This window comes from Neolamprologus multifasciatus, chromosome 3, assembly GCF_963576455.1.
Source record: "Neolamprologus multifasciatus chromosome 3, fNeoMul1.2, whole genome shotgun sequence".
NCBI lineage: Eukaryota > Metazoa > Chordata > Actinopteri > Cichliformes > Cichlidae > Neolamprologus > Neolamprologus multifasciatus.
In genome coordinates this window covers 2,597,348-2,617,950 of record NC_140441.1, presented here as the reverse complement: position 1 = coordinate 2,617,950, position 20,603 = coordinate 2,597,348, and the positions used below count along the sequence as shown (strand labels likewise).

Genomic DNA, 20,603 nt, shown 5'->3' with positions numbered 1-20,603 from the left:
CATGATGGGCCCAAACAGCTCGACCTTTGACCTCAACCACTGCCTGGACTGTCAGCTATGCCTGGAATGGTTCTTGTTTCTCACTGGGCCTCTGGAGATTTCTCAGGAGATCCCTTTCAGCAATACTCTGACTGCTGCACCTATATTTCCTTGCTAGGAGGAAAAACTTCTATTTGGAGAGCATGTCAACAATCATCAAACCACATTCTTTAGTTCAGTGAACTTCACTTATAGGCCATCAAAGCCTCATCTGAACCTGAATGCAACACTTGCATAGGTTTAATACCTGTAAATGAACTGTTAATCATACAAATCACTGCAACAATAATAGAAAACATTGTTTCATGTTAATCCTGGACCCCTCCTCTTGACTCATGGACACTCCCATGAGTCAACTCATCAAACCTAGATTCCTGTCTTAAAGAAAAAAGGTTAGCTAGATCATGTCCCAGGCAACATCAGGGCATCTCCTCCAGAGTAGCTCCGTAACCCTGCAATAAAAGATGTTAGCGTGTTTTGCATATTAAGTTTGCTTAACACCTGGCTCTGCCAGGAGCCTGCATACACACCATCATGGCCTGGAAAACAGATCTGGAAGTGAAATCAAACTTCACACTTATAAACAATTATATCACAAGAGTAATAAAGCATTCAACATCAGCAAGACAAGTGTCATGTGCAGGTTTTCTCAAATCAGTAAACTACAATTATTTCCATAATTTGCCGCAGACATGGATCATCCCATGTACTCAGTTAACATTAATGTAATCGGTGACTTCCCTTAAGCAAAGTCACTCCACTCATATATTACTAGGAGCTCAAAAATGGCCAGTTAATGAGCTCCATATTCAACTATTCCATAAACAATGCATCTCTTATTTGTTTTTCTCATGTCACTTGTCCGCTTCTGCCGAATCCTCTACATGTACTCTTAGAAAAACAAACATTAGCAACACACATTGACCATCCCGGTGGTCAGACACAGGTCGACAGGTTCCAGAGGTGCTATAAAAGGACAATAAAGTTAACCATCCATAGCTGTGGAAAGAAGTGACACTAGTTTTCAACACAGGAAATTTCTCACATGTTATTCACATTGTCAAAGTAACCTTCACATTTTCCCAAAAACACAGTGTAACAGCATCACCACTCATAACCTATAAACACAGTTTTCTTCACACATAAACCCAGAAATCCTATAGTAGGAAAAAACATCAACCAGCTGTCCTGGTATAAATCACATGATCAATTCACATGAAGAACTGTAATGCTGTAGAAAAGAAAATGCAAATGTTAGCGCTGCGCAGATGTATACACTCTTTCTCACAGTTTCCTCTGTGAGCAACACAAGGTAGTGAATAACACCCCTGGTAGATGCACAGACACAGAAAGTGGCATTTAAAAGGTTAAATCGTCACGCAACCTCGAATGTTGCTGGCATCTTTTTGCTCCTTTAAAAAGAAACACACATAGATTCATCCACCCCTTTGTCCTGTCTAGGTGGAGGTTAACCTTGAGTAGTGGTCAAGCCTTGTCAGCTTTTACCAACCAGGTTTTTTTTTTTTTTTTTTTCTCTTTCACTCATTCATTCATACATTCATTCTTTCTTTGCTAATAGTGGAATCGATCGTCGCATTTAATTTCCACTCTCAGCAAAATGACGTCATTTCAAAAAGAAAAAGAAGAACTTTAGCTCGGATTACCTCGCTGAATCCTTTTTGGGCAGGAACTTACTTTCTAATTGTCCCCAAATAAGTGACTTTCTCCTGAGCCCATTTTAATGTGGAGAAGCTCACTTGCAACAATTTTCTCGACGACGTGTCGTATAGCGCTTTCTGTTCTAATCGTGCAGATCTGCTCAAACAGAGATTATCGAACAAAACTTTCAGTGCACTGTGAAAGTAGCAAAATAAAAAGGCCTTGTTAAGTCATGACACAAGCTCCTCATCTCAGGAGGGTAAATCATACCATTAGCATGGTTTATCATACCATCATACTAATTGGCAGGCTCAACTTCGCAACAAAAGAAAAATCATCAGCTAGATTCACTCCAAACCAACCATCAGCTGCACAACACACAACATAAGCCTAATATGTTATGAGTTTAATCCACAGGTCTGTGCTCTTCACTCATTTAGGCCACACACCCATTTTATTCAGTTTTCCTTTTTCCCTTCATCATAAAACATGTGACATGTTGTCATGCACTTCACAAAAGAAGTTTGTTCTGACGTATTCAGAGTTGTGTATCTAGGTACAGGATTCACTCGCACATCAAAACAGGAAACTCAGTGTTTTAGAGTCTCCACTCAACACACAACAAACTCCAACACATCTCATTCACTCGTGCTAGAATTCAGTCACCTTTCCTTAATCTAAGAACGATCAACTAATTTGCATATCAGCTATTAACCCACTAAGATGACAGGACAACAGAAATGCATGTTCAAAATGTTATCACAAAAATAGAATTTCCCTCATACAGTAAATTATTTGTTCTGCATCAATCAAGCAGGAAGCATCTCCCAATTTACTGTATTAACAACTAAATTTATTGTCTGATTTCTGGTTAGTCAAACCAGAATCTTTTTTTTTTCCACAAAAGTTAAACTGTTGTCCTGCAACCTAGAGAGTCAATTGTCAGCATTGGATAAATTCAGCATTTGATAACAAGTGTCTGTTAAATTCACACTATTTTAACACTGATGAAAGATAACAAGCTGACTTTCATTGCATGTGTGTTTGTGTTATTAGGCAGGTTTAATCAATGTCTGTGGAGCTGCATCTCCAGCAGGGCATGTTCTTAAAGCTGCCTTTCCTACACATTTCTCTGCTATTATTTGATCATTTCTTAACTAATGTGCTATGAGTCCACTGATCTTTGCATCACTTCTCATCACACTAAGTGACTTGGACAAGATGATAAACAGACTCACATGCTTAAGATGTTGTCTAATCTTCATGAGCTCTCTTGTGTTTGGAAGTGTTAGTAGGGTTAATGCATGTTCTGCTTGTGTGTGTGATTTTGTATGTTTCTTTTTTGCAGTGTTTGAGACTCCTTCACAATTTTCCAACTTAAGCAGTCAGTTTTCTTTTCCCCAGGTTTGCTAACCCAAATTTTGATTTCCCATATTGAAAACAACAAAATTCCTATGTGTTCTCACCACTGCTCTCACTGTTGTCCTCTCCCACTTCAACAGTCCAATAGCAGGCAGTTCTCCTTCAGCTTTGTCCTGTGTTTCACTGACTCTTCTTGCCATTTTACTCCAAAGGTGGCAAATGTCAAACTCCAACAGTCTCCTCAGTTCTCTTCAAACGTTCTTTTCACATGCACAGTGAAGTTGCAGCTTGTTGGAAACACAGTGCCATTCATCCAATCAGGCAGGATGATGGGTTTGCTCTTCTTCTCTGATGCTGTTTGTCCACACTGCTGCTGCTTGCTGGGAGTCTTTGCTCGGGAGTTTTTGCTCAGGACTCTGCTGCTGTCTCTTTATCTGCCATGTCATTGCTCTTTGGAGCTGCATTCCTTGTCTTCAGGGAGGAGTGAGAGCTCGCTTGTGAGATTGAGGGACACATGGAGCTGTAAATAAGTTAGCCAGAAACTTGGCCTGAATGTTTCTAATGATGTTAAACTATAACTTTCTTCCGACCGCTGCATGTGGAAAATTGATTCAGGTCTGCTTGTCATCTGAAAGTGACAAACTAAGACATTTTCATTATTATTATCACTGCTTAATCAACACACATCTCTCTCTCTCTCTCTTTGTGAACTCTCCTTTCTTAAAACCAGAAAATGAAATTGTAGTTGTTCTTGGCTGATAAACACAAAACCTTTTTCCTATGATTATTTTTCATCTACAATGTAAATTTTGTCTCTATTTTGTACTCTTTTCTTTTTTTTTTTTTTTACAATAGCTGGTGACCTGCAGAATCACCGCTCTCACAATCAGAGGCAATTACTTTTACACAGCGCACAAAAACACTGTGACGTCAGACACATTCACACTCACTTTTTCATCTGCGTACATAAATCATTTGGCCAATGGCATGTGCTATTGTGATCCATAAATATGATCACAAGTTTATTTAATTATTTTTCAACCCAACAAAACAAATAAACAAAAACATGATGCTGATGCTATGAACACGCTACACACATGAGTCAAGATGCAGGAAAACTGCTCACGGAAACGCTGCACACTCCAGTTATCACAGTTATCATAGTTCTGTTTCCTTCTCTTTGAAGAGTTCTCAGCCAGCTCCTGATCTGATAATGTGTAGCTTGCTCATCAGCTCAGAAGAGACCACAACACAACCTCACACAGTGGTTGCGTGCTTTGCCCCACAGTGGCAAAGACTTGCACTTTCATATTCAATTCAGCTTCTCCATCATGTACTTTTAGATGTTTCATACAGGGTTCAGCATATTAGTTGTTTTCACAGGTGTGCTCTATATCTCAACAATGGCTCATATTAAGATGACAGTCTTTCACACAGGTCAAATGCCTCTATGCACATCATTAGTTTAAATATTTACCTATTTTACTTCATCTCATATGTCATTGTACTTAATTTGAACAACCCTAAGCTTAATGCAGATTCTTTTAACAATTATCCACCTCAATTAAATCTATGGTCTGGAGCACAGGCTGTTGTCGATCAGGGCAAGCTAAAGAATAAACATTTTGTGTCAGCAAGGGGTGGGGGAAAGCCATTCACCAGAGCATATCTTAAGTGCTGCTGATGTGGGCTGGCCTTCTCCACACGCTCTTCAAAGCTGGTGTGTTTTCTGAAAACTTCTAACATTTGAATCTCTTCCATTTATAAGCCTGTGATTAACCGCACGGCTCAGGTCCGCGTGAAACCCGCGCGACCGTGCTCGCGTGAACCCGCGCAGCTAAGGAGCCGTCGCTCTCTTTTATTTAAATACTTTGCGCTGCCAGGAGCAAAGTCCAGCATAAACGTCTGTCACCCTCTGACGCACTCTTGGTTGCTTAGGAACCCATGATAACAACAACAGCCGGTGTCACAGACCACGTGTTCTGCTCCGCACCCACTCACACAAACACACTCAAACACAAACACAACAACAACAACACAAAATAGGCCTACTGTCCAGCACAGTCTGGACCCCGCGGAACTTCTCAACGCCCCACAAAGCGGCGGAGAACTCACCTCTCGCTCCACAAAGCAGCGAGGAACTCAGTTATCGCTCCACAAAGCAGCGAAAAACTCACTTATCGCTCCACAAAGCAGCGAAAAACTCACGTATCGCTCCACAAAGTAGCGAACTTCTCAACGCCTCACAAAGTGGCGGAGACTGCACAACCACACGGTTATAGAGTCGGGCTCTAGGAACTTACTTGGTGTTGCTTAGCGTGTAATATCAGCTTCGGATCCCGCCGATCGTCATTCATCGAGGAGAAAAGACAGACAGCCAATCCACCTGCCCGATGACAATTTCTCACGTCTCGGGACTTTACTACAGGAACTTCCTGGCTGACGTCAGTCTTTCAGCGTGTCTCTTCTCCCCTCGGTGAATGTCGACTCCAGGGCTCCGGCTCTCGAAGGACCAATTAATGATAGGTTTGTAGCTTAAACCTATTCGCTGGAACGTTGAAGACAATATAATTACACAGCAAAGCAAGACACGAAGTAGGCAAAGTTCTTCATGTTACTCATGCATGAGGGAGACCTGCCTGGAGCCAAGTGTCGTTCCACCACTTGACCTCCATCAGACTCTCAGCCAGGTTCCCCATAGCACTCCTTTTATTGTGATTACATGAATATGCATAGGGTCATTAACATATAACATCTTACATGGGTAAACATCTGAACAAAGGATTGTGTGTGTGTGTGTGTGTGTGTGGGTCAGAGCGTGACCCCATAAATGACTTCCCTAAACCTACTGGTCTGGAAAGTCCAGCAGTTCATCTAAACAAAAGGCACTCAGACTAAAACAGATATAGCTACGTTTATCCTACCATAAAACAATAAAACAAGGTACGAACTTTCTCATGCTCCTCGGATGTAGGTGTGGATTCCAGAACACTCTGGAATCTACACCAAGCCTTTGCAGCCTGCTAAAGGTCACACATCCTATCACTACACAATTGATTATACACCTCTAAGCATATATGAGTAGATATTTCTAAGCATAAATGACAATCAACATTACAAAACCTAACAGCAGAGATGATGCAAAATATTGTATTTTGTTTTCAGCAATCACAAACTGTAACACACGTATTCCAGCACAGCCTTCGTGTACTTCCACTTCTCCATACTGTCCATTATAAATCATGTTTGTTAGTTTTTTTTATTTCAGTCCATGTCTCCAAAGCAAACTTCTGTCCCACACTTTCTCTGCTTACTCTTCACCGATGCTCAGATGATCTCAGATGATTTCACCAGAATTCATAAAAATTGGGGCTCCAAAGAAACCCAGACGTCACTAAACAAGCGTAACAAGCAATGTGAAAACTCATTGTTCAGCTTTATTGACCAAAGATAAGCTCACACGTCACCTTATGACACAGACACTTATTTCCACAGCATGCACGAGGACTGACAATAAATATCTCTAAAGCCACTTCTATCTGCCATACCTGTGCTTCTATCATGGTTGCTCTCCTCTCACGCTGTCATTTATCCACAGTCTGCCTCCCTCTGCTCCGTCAGCTGACGTCCTCTCTACACCTACCTGCTGTGTTTTTATCCTGCAAAGCTCAAAACTCAGTATAATACAAACACATTTAACGTTGCACCGAGTAACGGGAGTAAGTGGTATAACATACATTTAAAGGAGGTCGTGCTGAGTGCTTTGACTGGGGTCCCACCACTGACATCACGGGTGGAGGACATGTTGGAAAACTGCCAGCTGCTACAAAGTGCTGTGCAGCCAACGGAGCTTACAGTCTGTCCTGTGTGTCATACAGGCTCTGACACTTAATGTTTATGTGACACATTGAAGATAAGTTTGTGTTGTTCACAGTTGTGCTTGTACAGCGTTACAGCTGACATGACCTAACAGAAATAATGTGTCTGTGCTAAATGAGAAGTAACACACAATGAAGTCTTGATGCATCTCAATCATCCAGGAAAGTAAATCTCCAAAAGTTGATGAAACTCTTTAATTTAACCAGTCTGCCTCCGTCTCCTTTTTCTGACCCGGACACTTTTTGGTACTTCATCTTTGTCGCCTGGACCCTTTTAGGGGAACGTAACAGATGTCAAAAAACAAGAGAAATCCTAAGATTGTGTTTGACAAAATCAGTTCTATTGTTTCCCCAGATGTGGTACCTATTAATGTGTGTGCCTAAAGCAGACAGTAACAAACTCAATTTTCTGTTGATAAGATCAAAGAGATCAATGCTAAAATCTCCCAGAAGCTTTCTTGCTCTGCTAGTGAGGAACCCCCTTCACACTACTGGTCAACTTTTACAACTGTGACATATAATCAAATAGCAGCCCTGGTAGACAAAAGCTGTTGCACCCAGACTGTTGAATGCACTTCCCCTATTTCTATGGTGTGTGGATTCTGTGGTGATCTTCAAAAAGAAGATAAAGGCATTTTTATTTCATAAAGCTTTTAATTAGACGACGGCTTTTATGATGCATTTATGATTGTATTGTGGGGTTTTTTTTGTTACCTCTCTTGTGAGGAACTTTGTGACATCTGTCTGTGAGATGTGCTATATAAATAAACTGTTACTGTTACCTTACATTTCCTTTCAGGGTGGAGCCTGCTGGAGTCCAATGGTTGAGACCAGGTCTGAGGAAGTGTAAGTGTGTTTTTAATGGGATTCATGAAAACAAAGCAGCACACATTCAACCATCTTCAAACTGTCATCATCAAAGTGTCAATCAATGAACAGATGATGGATCAATAACTGCAGCTGGATTGTGTTTGTTCTCTCCATCAGATTCCTGTCAACTCACAATCGACACAAACACAGTGAACAAAAAGCTCCAACTGTCTGACAACAACAGGAAGGTGACACATGTGGAGGAGGTTCAGTCATATCCTGATCATCCAGACAGATTTGATGCTCATCCTCAGCTGCTGTGTAGAACTGGTCTGACTGGTCGCTGTTACTGGGAGGTCGAGTGGAGAGGAAAGGCTGAGATATCAGTGAGTTACAGAAGCATCAGAAGGAAAGGAAACAGTGATGACTGTATGTTTGGACAGAATGATCAGTCCTGGAGTCTATTTTGCTGTTATGATGGACCTCGTCATGTCTGGCACAATAACAGACATACACTCATGACCACCTCCTCTGTCTCTAACAGAGCAGCAGTGTATGTGGACTGTCCTGCTGGCACTCTGTCCTTCTACAGAGTCTCCTCTGACACTCTGATCCACCTCCACACCTTCAACACCACATTCACTGAACCTCTTTATCCTGGATTTGCCGTCTATCCTGATTCCTCAGTGTCCCTGTGCTGAGTTGAGTGTAAAGAGTTACCTCCTGTTAGAAAACACTGACTGTTGATCAATCAGTCAGTTGATGTTTTAAACTGTTTTAAATGATTCCTTGTAAACCTTTTCCTCTTCAGTGCTTTAAAGATGGAAGCTCCCTGTTACAATCCCAAGGTGGATCTCTTCTCCCTACTAACTCTTTGTTTTGTCTAGGCTCCACCTCCTCTGTCCTGATTGGATGCTGCTCACAGTCCAGCTAATTGTTAATCAGCAGAGCACTACTTAAGGCCTGTGGAGCTGTGTTTCTGGGCCCTCTGGCCATTTTGGTTGCCATACCTGTGCAGACGTGCATGCCTTTGTGACTTGTATGTGCATTTTTGTTTTCATGTTCAGACTGCCTGTAGGGGAGAGCTGCCTTTTGTTTTGACACCCTGTTTTCACTGTTTGTGTGTTGTTAGGTAGGTTATGGTTATAGGTTGTATATTTTGTTTTCTTTGGAATTAGGTAAGTTTCTTTTATTTTCATATCAGGGATGTTTTGTTTGTTATGTTGGCCTTGGCTCTCCCTGAAGTTAATTCTCAGTCCAGGGCCGTGCAGAGAGGTTTAAAGGGGCGGGTGCTCAAAGTTAAAAAGGGGCACATTGAGCCAGGCTGAATAACAACAACACACATTCATCAAGAATCTAATATGGGCAACAAGGCAAAGCAAACATAGCCGATGTTTTACCTGATGGGTACAATGTTGCTGTTGAGGGGTTGCTGTGGATAGTGCTGGAGGGCAGGGCTCTGTTGATCTGAGACTGTAGACATTAAAAAGTCCATAGGAGAGATGGTAGCTGATTAAACAAGTGTCATGAGATAATAACAAAATGCAAAGATTGGTGACAGCGCTTGGAACCATAAGGCAACAAAAAACTGTGAGAAATAATTTAGGCTCTGCCTGTGAATCACTCTTTGCTTCTCTTCTTCCTTCCATCCCATCATTTCATATATCACTCTCCACTTGCTGTCTATCTGAGAACAAGGCACAACTTGCTATTGCAATAAACTATAATCTAATTATCCACACCTAACAACTCCAGCACTTAATCTATAATAAAATGATGACAGAAAAATGTTATAGCCCTGCCTTTAGTAGCCTCACACAGCTCCTACTGTTCCCTCCTCATGTCCTTACCAGCCATGTCTGGACAATGTTATATCATGAGTAATAATTAAAAAAAAATCCATCTAAATAAAACACACAAATGCACACACAGTGAAGTTTTAGACCTTCTTCAGAATACTGTATATACTATGGGCATCATGGTGCTGATCCAGAATCCTTACATTATTATTTATTACTAGAGCTACAATAATAAAGCAATGAGGAGGGGGAAGTAATAAATATGAAATAATGTATTTATGATGATTCCATTTGTTTCACTATCCACTCTGTGCAGGGGCAAAGCTTTTTTAAACTGTAGAGATACAATCATTTTACTGCTGTAAAAACCAAATTTTGTCTTATTTAAAATATAAATCTAATATAATCTGCTTCTTAATGTATGTTCTTTAAAATACAGCGTGTGTTTTTTAATATATTATAATTATAATAATGCATAATTATGTGGACATGCATATTAGTGAAATATAATCCCTCCAGAAAGGCAGGAAAAGCCCGGAAACTTACTTTAAAACTAAATATGTTCCCTAAAACGGTGACAGAGCTACAGACCCATGACAGCCTTACACAGGTAGCCAGCAGCTATGACCAGCACTACTTGTGCAGTTAATAAAAGAACAGGTAATGTTTGTCACGCTGTTACACACACAGCACACTCGTTTGTTTCAGTTCGTCAGTTGCAACAAGACAACTTACCAACGTGTACGTAATAAGCCAATACTCCTGTGTGCTATACACTACAGTGTACGCTGTACAACTACTTACTGGTTTTGTCGCATCAGTCTGTGTTTCTGAGTTAACTTGTGTTTCTCCTACAACTCCGGACCGCAAAAACTGCGAGTGCTCTTTGTGAGCTCGTTCCCGGCTCGTAACCAGCGCGTTCTGCCGTCAAGGGCGATCATTGGTTAAATGTGATCATGTGACTGATGCAAGCCAGATCCTTTTATTTAGCAAAACTGTGATTAATAGTTAAATATTATTGTTGAGGGGCACAGACAGGACTCCGCACGCACACACACATTAAAAAAAAATAATAATTTTTTTTTAAAGTTGCCTCAACAGAAGGGCACTTTGGGCACCCATCAGGAAAGGGGCGGGTGCTCAAGCCCCTCTAAACTCCCCCCCCCCCCCCCCCCCCCCCGCACGTGCCTGTCTCAGTCTGCACCAGAACTTCAACTCTGGCATGAAATAAACCTTTTAAAATTACCATTTTGGCTACTCCTTCACTATCTACCTTTATGTTCGTCCTTTCAACCCCCCTAGACTTGCCAGGGGACGTAACACTCCCATTATTCACATATTGTTTTTCTGTCGTTTTCCACTCAAAGCTTCACAGTGAATATTAGTATGTTGTGTTTCTCTAAAGCTCAAGAATATAACTTATATAGAATAATACATATAATGATTGATTTGTATAGTCATGATGAAATTTATTATTTAGTAATACTAAGTTACTTTCACTCATAGAGGTCAGAAGACCACTATGAGTGTAAGACCAAGGGAAAAGTTTACCCTCCCTGGGGTAGGGTTACCAGGGGCCCCATCCTGGAGTCAGGCCCAGAGAGGGTGCCTGTGGTCAAGTGTCTGGTGGACGGGCCTTTATCCAAGCCCATAAAAGGGATATGTGCTCATCCTCCCGCAGGCCCACCACCCACAGGGGACAGGTGCAATTTGTGCCCTGAGTTATGCTGCAATAGGTCTAGGCTGCTGGGGTCTAGGCTCCTATTATGTGCTGGGTGATTCCTCTTCACTCACCATGTGTTTATACACCTCTCCGTTTTTAATTATGAGTTATTGTATATAGTCTTTACCTTACAATATAAGGTATAAATATGAAGCAGCTGACTGGAGCTGGCAGTTGTTGTGATTTGGTGCTGTATGAATAAAACTGATCTTTGATCTAAAACGTTCAGTTTCACAATCATCTTATTTAAGACAAAATGAGTCTGAGGGTCTCAGACCAGACTGGTCTCCAGGGATAATAAATCCAACTAATTGCTATGAGCTCATTGAACATTTGCCCACTACTAATACCTCAGAGCAGTTTCTGTCATTCCTTGCATGAGCAATAAATAAAAACCTTGAAATGGGCGTAGAAATGGTTCAGCATGCAGAGTCAGCACTGATTGGTGCAGTGTCCCTGGCTTTGTAATTCATGATGGTGCATAGTCCGTGCCACATACTCAGCGTGTCGCCCTGGCTGAAGCAAGACTCCACATGCTCCAGATACCGGCGTTGGGCATCTCTCACCGCACACCACACTCCATATTATGCCGCTTTGTAGACACTCACTCATATTGCAAGTGGTGAGACCGCATTGTAGGTGGGGGTCCTGGCATTCACTGCAGGGTGGCTTGATCTGTCCAACTATGGTCTCTGATTTGGCAACGTCACGACTCTCGCAGTGGGGATGATCTCCTCTGCTAGCATGCTAACAAAGCTTACTGCTACTGCTACTTCTGTAAACTCATTGATGTTGACTGCGCATGATCTGAACATGTCCCAATCTGCGCCATTGAGCACGTCCTGTAGCGTAGCTTCTGATTGGACAGAGCAGCGATTACCTCCCTCATGGTTACTTCATCCCTCTATATGTTATGAACTTGAACACATCCTCACATTGTGCTGAACACAGTCCAAAAGATTCAGTAAGCTACATCAGTGTCTACTGTTTACTATCATAGCTAAGTGGCTAACAAACGTAAACAGAAGTTTTCGCTATCCGTACTAATTAATGTTATCTTGTTATATCTCTGTTGTGGTCAGTGCTATCCTCTATGCTGTTGCATGCTGGGGCATCAGGTTAAGGGTCACAGATGCCAACAGACTAAATAAACTGATCCACAAGGCCAGTAATGTTGCAGGGATGGAGCTGGACGCCATCAGGATGGTGTCTGAGAGGTAGATGTTGTCCAAGATAAGGACAATCATGGTTAATACTTCTCACCCACTCCATGACGTACTGGAGGAGGACGTTCAGTTAGAGACTGAGATTACTTAAAAGCACCACTGAACGACACAGGAAATCATTCCTGCCTGTGGCCATCTCTCTGTACAACTCATCCATCTAACACACTGTAAACACTGCAATAGTTACACCCTTTACACGCTCTTTTCTACTCTGTAATATTCTTGTATATTTTCTTGATATTTATTTCTAATCACTTCTGTTGTCCTTGATGTTTATAACTGAGTGATCATACTAGTGCTATTTCTTAAAGGTCTAAAGTCTGTAACATAATGTATTGTTTCGAGTTTAGTTTGTTACTGTTACTACCAGGACTGGTCAGGTTTAAAAGTGTGCAACCTTGTTACTGATGTTTAGAAGCGATCTGCTTTCGTTAACTATAAAACCAGAAGATTCTGGGATGTAAAACAGAGCAATAAGTAAGTAGACAACTAAAAAGGTGCATAGTCTGAGTGGAGTGGTCAGCAAGGTGTATGGACAAGGCTGCACCATCGTAACTTTTTCCACTCGCCGCTAGCTTCAATGTAACACAAATGCAAGTTCAAATCATAGAGCAAAACAAATCTGTGTTTGGTTATTTACATGAACTGAACACACACTTCTAAGTCTGTGTTTGCATTTTCTACTTTTATCCATCAAAAAGCAAAGCTTCAATTAGCTCGTTTGCTCTTCATAAACTCACTTTTTCCAAACTCCAATAAAACATCAAACTCACCAAACTCACTCAGTTTGTTTTCTGAAAACTTCAACAGTCACCAGTTTTCTTTAAGTAAAAAGACCTTCATATTTCCCAACACACTGACATCCCTGATTCTTCTCCCTGGTGTCGCAATCTGTTTTTTCACCTAGCTAACTCGCTCTTACTGGAAGAAGCGGGAAAGGTTTGGTTAAAGGAGCATTCCCACAAACACTTCTATTATGTATTGTATTATTTCCTGTTGTGTAAAATTGTAAAAGTTGTAGCCATACATATCATAGTCAAAGGAGCTTGCAAAGAAAAGCGTCTGGACTTCTTTAGGTTACTTGAAGACGTTTCACCTCTCATCCGAGAAGCTTCTTCAGTTCTAAGGTCAAATGGTGGAGAGTCCCAGATATAACCCTGGTGGGAGTGTCCCCCCACAGAGGGACAAAAGGACCCCCTGATGATCCTCTAATCGCCTGAGCCAAGGTGTGGAACTGGGTGTGGGTCCCAATCAGCCAGAGTTTTGGGTGAGTTCATTGTGAAACCTGGCCCCACCTTATCATGCGAATTCCTGAGGTCAGATGGCCCAGGATGTGAGTGGGCGTTAAGGCGTCTGGGAAGGGATCTCAAAACTGGATTATAGATGGCAGAGAGTTGGTGTCGTAAACCACCGCCTCTGTTCAAAGATGGTCGCTCACTGTGGACATAGATGGCTTCTTTCACTCCTCTTTCAAACCATCTGTCCTCTCTGTCCAAAATGTGAACATTGGCATCCTCGAAAGAGTGTCCTTTATCCTTAAGATGCAGATGGACAGCTGAATCTTGTCCTGTGGAGGTCGCTCTTCTGTGTTGTGCCATGCGCTTGTGAAGTGGCTGTTTGGTCTCTCCAATGTAGAGGTCTGGGCATTCCTCGCTGCACTGTATGGCATACACCACATTGTTAAGTCTGTGTTTTGGCGTTTTGTCTTTCGGGTGAACCAGTTTTTGTCTGAGTGTGTTGCTGGGTCTGAAGTACACCGGGATGTCATGCTTGGAGAAAACCCTCCTGAGTTTCTCTGATACACCGGCTACATAGGGGATGACAATGTTGTTGTGCCTGTCCTTCTTATCCTCCCTTGCTGGTGTCTGATCTTCTTTTCTGTGCCTCTTTGCTGACTTTAAAAATGCCCATTTAGGATAGCCGCACGTTTTGAGTGCTTCCTTTACATGTGTGCGTTCCTTCTTTTTCCCTTCAGGCTTAGAGGGAACATGTTCTGCCCGGTGGTGTAGGGTCCTGATTACTCCAAGTTTGTGTTCCAGAGGGTGATGGGAGTCAAACAGGAGGTACTGGTCCGTGTGTGTGGGCTTCCGGTAAACTTCGATGTTGAGGTTGCCATTCTCTTCAATGTGCACAGCGCAGTCCAGGAAAGGCAAACAGTCGTCCTTCGTGTCTTCCCTGGTGAACTTGATGTTTTTATCCACAGCGTTGATGTGCGCAGTGAAGGATTCACTTCTTGTGTCTTGATTTTGACCCAGGTGTCGTCTACATATCTGTACCAGTGGCTGGGTACTCTTCCTTTGAAAGAGCCAAGAGCCTTCCTTTCCACTTCCTCCATGTAAAGGTTGGCTACAATAGGTGACACGGGGGAGCCCATGGCACAGCCATGTTTTTATCTGTAATAGCCTTCGTTGTATTTGAAATATGTAGTGGTGAGGCAGAGGTCTAACAGTGTGCAAATCTGATCGGGTGTGAAGTTGGTCCTGTCTTCCAAGGAGTTGTCTTCTTGTAGTCGTTTTCTGACAGTCTCCACGGCCTCCGTGGTGGGTATGCACGTGAAGAGAGAGACTACATCAAAGGACACCATGGTTTCATCTGGATCCAGGGTAAGTTTCTGGACCTTGTCAGTGAAGTCGGTGGAGTTCTTGATGTGGTGTGGGGTGTTCCCCACGAGAGGAGCAAGGATGGCAGCAAGGTGTTTTGCAATGTTATAAGTGGCTGAGTTTATGCTACTGACTATGGGTCTGAGTGGGACAGCTTCCTTGTGGATTTTTGGAAGTCCGTAAATGCAGGGTATAGCATCCCCTGGGTAAAGGCGGTGATAAGTAAGGCGGTCAATGATTTTGTCCTTTTCCAAGTCTTGAAGGCAAGCTATAACTTTCTTTTTGTAGCTGCTTGTGGGGTCTCGCTTTAAGGCTTCGTAGGTATTGTTGTCACTGAGGAGAGTAGTGATCTTTGTATGGTAATCTGTAGTGTTTAGGACCACGGTTTTGTCCCTCTGTGGGGGGACACTCCCACCAGGGTTATATCTGGGACTCTCCACCATTTGACCTTAGAACTGAAGAAGCCTCTCGGATGAAGGTGAAACGTCTTCAAGTAACTTAAAGAAGTCCAGACGCTTTTCTTTGCAAGCTCCTTTGACTACGATGACCTGGATGACTGAGAACCTTCACAGACATACATATCATATCAACTTCAGAAGCTCAACACACCGTGGAAATGTCAGTGAGGAGCATCCCATTCATTTCTCATGTTTCCTTCCATCTCAAAGTTCCTCTTTTCTGAACTTGGTGTCCCAGATGATCATCTCTGTGTGATCCTCTGTCTGTAATGTTTGAGCTGCTTTCACTTCATCTTTTTCACATTCACTTTTTCACTGCTGCTCTCACTTCAACCCTGAGGTGGCCTCACACTTTCTCCTTATAGTCTTTTTGATGGTAAAAATTCCCTCATTATGTCATTTTATCTCCATTTGAATTCAGATTTTCAAGGAAAATGATAACAGCATTATGAATGAAGCAAATGATAACAGCGTTATCATTTGAAAATTAGTGATGTACAAACAGAGTGAGGCCATTGAGAGAAAAGAGGAGCACAAGCACTGACTGTGAGTTACCAACACACACATCTACACTTGTTTTGTCTTCACAGAGAAAAACACACCTCCTGCTGCTAATGTTTCAAAATAAAAGCCTCAAATAGAAACAGAAAACCTGTAAAACATTTGATTAAATTGGGGGGAATATATGAATGTATCTACTATTAAACTAAGAGTGTATAACTTGTATAAGGAGTATTTAGTACACATGAATGAGACGAAGCACCTCCATAACACTGAAAACACACAGTCATAGCTGAAGTTATGTCGCTGAGCATCTAATCCTGCTTCTGGACTGTTCCAGAGAAACTATCAGGATCACTGCCCTCCCGTGGTCACTGTCAGTAGCTAGTCAGTAGTTCAAATATCAAAACTGGACATTTCTCTCATTTCTCAAAAGTTCTTTTTGAATTTTGATGTCAGTGACAGATTTCAAATATTTGGCTTCAGGCCAGCAAAAGGCTGCATTCTCATTGGCTGACCTGCTCAGGGAGGTTTAATTTAACCCAGATCCTAATAGATCCATGTTTGGATATTTACATAATTTCACTCATTTCATTCACAAAACAACATCTTCAATAGCAGTCTGAATGAAGCACAGGTGTTGATGGTGCTCACTGATTGGATGGTTGGTTTCAGCTCTGCTCTCAGTCTTTTCTGCACAGGTGAAGATATAAAGTGTGACTGGATCTATAGACTGGAAACAGAGAAACATGCTGAACATTTGAAGCGTTGCAGCAGAAATGTTCATGTTACAAATACAGCAGAGCTGATCTGGGATCAGTGTGTTCACACCTGCAGCTACAACAAGGTTTCATGTCGTCACACATCTGAACTTTACTCCGACTTAGATTCAGTCTGAGCAGTCAAATGGCATAGTTTTAAACCAGCATATCAAAACACACATAGAGTTGAGCCCCTCTCACCTGTCCTGCTTCAGGTGGAGTCCTGACTCCCCAGATTGTCTTTACTGTTTGTTTCTGCTCTGCAATGTTTGGACCAAATCTTCAGCTCATATTTCAGGACAAATCCACATGCAGACAGTTTAATTTGATTTGATATGAGAACTTAGTATGCTAGACCCTTAAACCTTAAAAATTTAAATGTGCTGCAATATGCCCAGGCTCCTAGGATAAACAGCAAATTCTTATACAGCACTTTACTTCTCTACCAGATAATTCAAATCACTTTATACAACTTTCATAATTCACTTTTTCTACTTTGTTATTCTAATTCTCCAACTTTCACACATATTCATACTCTGATGGATGCATCAAAGACCAACTTGGGGTGTCTTGGCCAACAATATTTGGCACGCAGACTGGAGCATTCATGAATTGAACTCCCAAAGTTCCAGTTGATAGATGACCTTCTCTACCTACTGAACCACAGCCACACCAGCCCACGGAGTACTTCTTCACTCCCTTTTTTAAACTCTACATTTGTTTATATACCACTCTGCATTCAATAATTAGTTATTATTAATCTCTGGCTCTCTTCCACACCATGTCTTTGTCCTGTCTCCCTCCCCTCACTCTCAACTGGTCATGGCAGATAGCTGCCCCTCCTGATCATGGCTCTGCTGGTGGTTTCTTCCTGTTAAGAATAGTTTTTCCTTTCCACTGTCCCCAAGTATTTGCTAATATGTGTGGGTCATATGATTGTTGGACTTTGCTCTGTATTATTGGAGGGTCTTTACATACTATTTTTTTATGATTGATTTATTTTTAGATTAATTTATTGTTAATATTCACTATATTAAGCATCTTGAGCTGACTGTTGTATTTTGTTTTTTATATCAATCAAATTGAATAGAACTGAATAGACTTTAGTTTGACTTTGATGGTTAATGAACACCTCCTGTTGTTTCCTACTTTGCTGTTCCAGGCAGAGAGCTGACTTTTGAAAGTTTGGATCAGTTCCTGACATGGTGTCTGACCTTCTGTCAGCTTTTCTTCATCACTCTGATTTTCCCCCTGACTCCTCCCCTCCTGCTGACCCTGAACCAGCTGACTGTCACACATTGCCTCATCTTAAATCTTTCTCCAGTTCAGCACAAAGACAGTAATTGGTCGGTTCATCAGCTCTGAATGAAACCTGAACGCAAACATACTCTTTGGAATTTAAAACAGATTCAGGCTCTTGGTCTTAACTTTCAGCATTCAGGTTTGAATGAAGTGATGTGGAAAAAGCAAGAACAAAAGCAGCTCGAGGTCCATTTAGGGTTACTGTTGGCAAGATCAGTGAGATGGAAATATAGATTATCATATACACCATGGACAAAGCAAAATAAAAATGAAGTTAAAAGAGTATAGCTAAGAGTAAGAGTCAAATGCAAATTGCGTAAGTCTGTTTAGGATCTTATGTTTGGTAGGTATGTTCACCTGCCACAGCATGAAGAGTTATTTTACAGCTTTATAGAGACCGCTGGGAATGATTTCCTGAATCCTTCTTTTTGGCCTAATCAGTCCTAGGGAAAAGGAGCTCTGCTACCTCAGGAGTGTGGAGTGGAGTGGGTGTTATGGGTTGTCTATCATCAGTGATGGCGTTGCTTTTTTCAGTAATGAGTAATCTAACTAATTACTATTCCTATCGTTACAAGGCCGTTACAGTTGCTAACAAGAAAACGCGGTCCGTTACTATTTTTCAACAAACAATAGGTTGAAGCTGTGTTCAGCTTACCGGATCTTATATCAGTTGCACGGAAGTAGCTGTAAGTAATCTGGACGCTACAGCTTTAAGCAGCTGCGCTCCCGCGGACAGTAATCACGATCACTGTCTAGCACAACACCTAGAGCTAAGGGGGCAAAACAATCGCATGAGTGCTGCTGTTTGACTGAGGAAGAATAAAGTATTCATGGTAAGCCAATCACATGACCACTTAAAGACAAAGCAACAAGGTGATATATACCAGTGTTTAAATTGTGTTGATAGGCCACATAAAACCAGAGTCATGAAAACAATATATAGGCCAGACCTTCCCAAAGTTCAATTCAATTCAATTCAATTTTATTTATATAAAGTGTGGGGAGGGGGGGCGCAGAGCCATTGCAGTGGGGGCGCAGTATGAAAAGGGGGGAAAATAACCAAAACCCTTGGACACTGCTAGCACGGGGCGCCCACACAAACGCACAGCGGGAGATGAAGCATCGCTGAATATGTTTCCAAACCAACTTCATTCTAAGCCAAAGACTAGAAAATATAGTGAAGCATATCTGCACTTTGGTTTCACCTGCACAAGTGCCGAGGTAGGTCTCCCTGCAGAATTAGTTTTCCCTGCATCGGGAGCAGCGCTGGGCTCTTCAAATCACGGGCAAACAGGATCCCACTTTCTTGATTTTTAGTTCACAAACACTTCTCATAATGACTAACTACTCCTGACATTTTGAAGATGTTAGCTCTTTATACAGTAAAGTTACAGTGGGATACAAATAATATGTATAATAATAATATGTATGTTCTGCTCCAGCACAATCTGGAGCTGAACACTCTTAAAATTGTAGAGATGACAGTGGACTTCAGGAGACATCCCTCAACTCTGCTCCCCCTCACCATATCACACAGCCCTGTGTCGACTGTGAAGATCTTCAAGTTCCTGGGTACAACCATCTCCCAGGACCTGAAGTGGGAGAGCAACACCAACTCCATCCTCAAAAAGACCCAGCAGAGGATGTACTTCCTGAGACAACTGGGGAAGTACAGTCTTCCACAGGAGCTGCTGATCCAGTTCTACACTGCGGTCATTGAGTCTGTCCTGTGCTCCTCCATCACAGTCTGGTGTGGAGCAGCCACTAACCAGGACAGGAGCAGACTGCAGCGGACTGTACGGGCAGCAGGAAGGATCATTGGCACCCCCCTGCCCTCCATCCAGAACCTGCACCTCTCAAGAACCAGGAAATGGGCAGGAGAAATCATCACAGACCCCTCACACCCTGGACACAGACTTTTTGACCTGCTGCCCTCTGGCAGACGGTACAGAAGCCTGCAGACCAGGACCACTCGACATAGGAACAGTTTCTTTCCCCTCGCCATCTCCCTTCTTAACAGTTGACCTGTCACACTGCTCCCACTGCCAGACTGCAACTGCACCTTATGTACATTCTGTAGTATTCATTCCACCTCATTCATTTCTGTATTTTATGTATATAAGTTTAGATTAGTTATTTATAGTTGGTTTACACAGCTTTCTGTATGTATGTGTAATGTGTGTATATAGACGTGTGTGTGTGTGTGATTTACATTGCTGTGCTTGAGAACCAAATTCCTTGTATGTGTCTGCACATATACTTGGCCAGTAAACACGATTCTGAATAAATAAACACGATTCTGATATCAGGCTGATCCTGCCATGATTTGTTCCCCCGGTTCAAATCACAGACAAACAGGATCCCACAGTTTTTGAACCCATTTTGCACAGAGAGGCATTTTTTGAAAAATGTATTGACAGCATTGTTGAATATTATTACACAGGAAAAAATCAACTACATGTAAAATAATTACACCGTGACGCCT

General features: G+C 42.0%; 2 protein-coding genes across 3 annotated transcripts in view; one reads left to right on the top strand and one right to left on the bottom strand.

Annotated features, from left to right (window-relative positions):
• Positions 1-20,603, bottom strand: part of LOC146521035 (uncharacterized) — a 235,515-nt gene that overhangs the window by 55,613 nt on the left and 159,299 nt on the right. The gene's annotated exons all lie outside the window — the stretch shown is intronic.
• On the top strand, positions 7,733-8,477 carry LOC146521045 (neoverrucotoxin subunit beta-like; the record flags this gene model as incomplete). The annotated part of the gene is made up of 2 exons (XM_085154600.1): positions 7,733-7,784; positions 7,926-8,477. Coding segments are annotated over 2 exons (576 nt in total), but the record flags the coding sequence as incomplete, so codon positions are not given.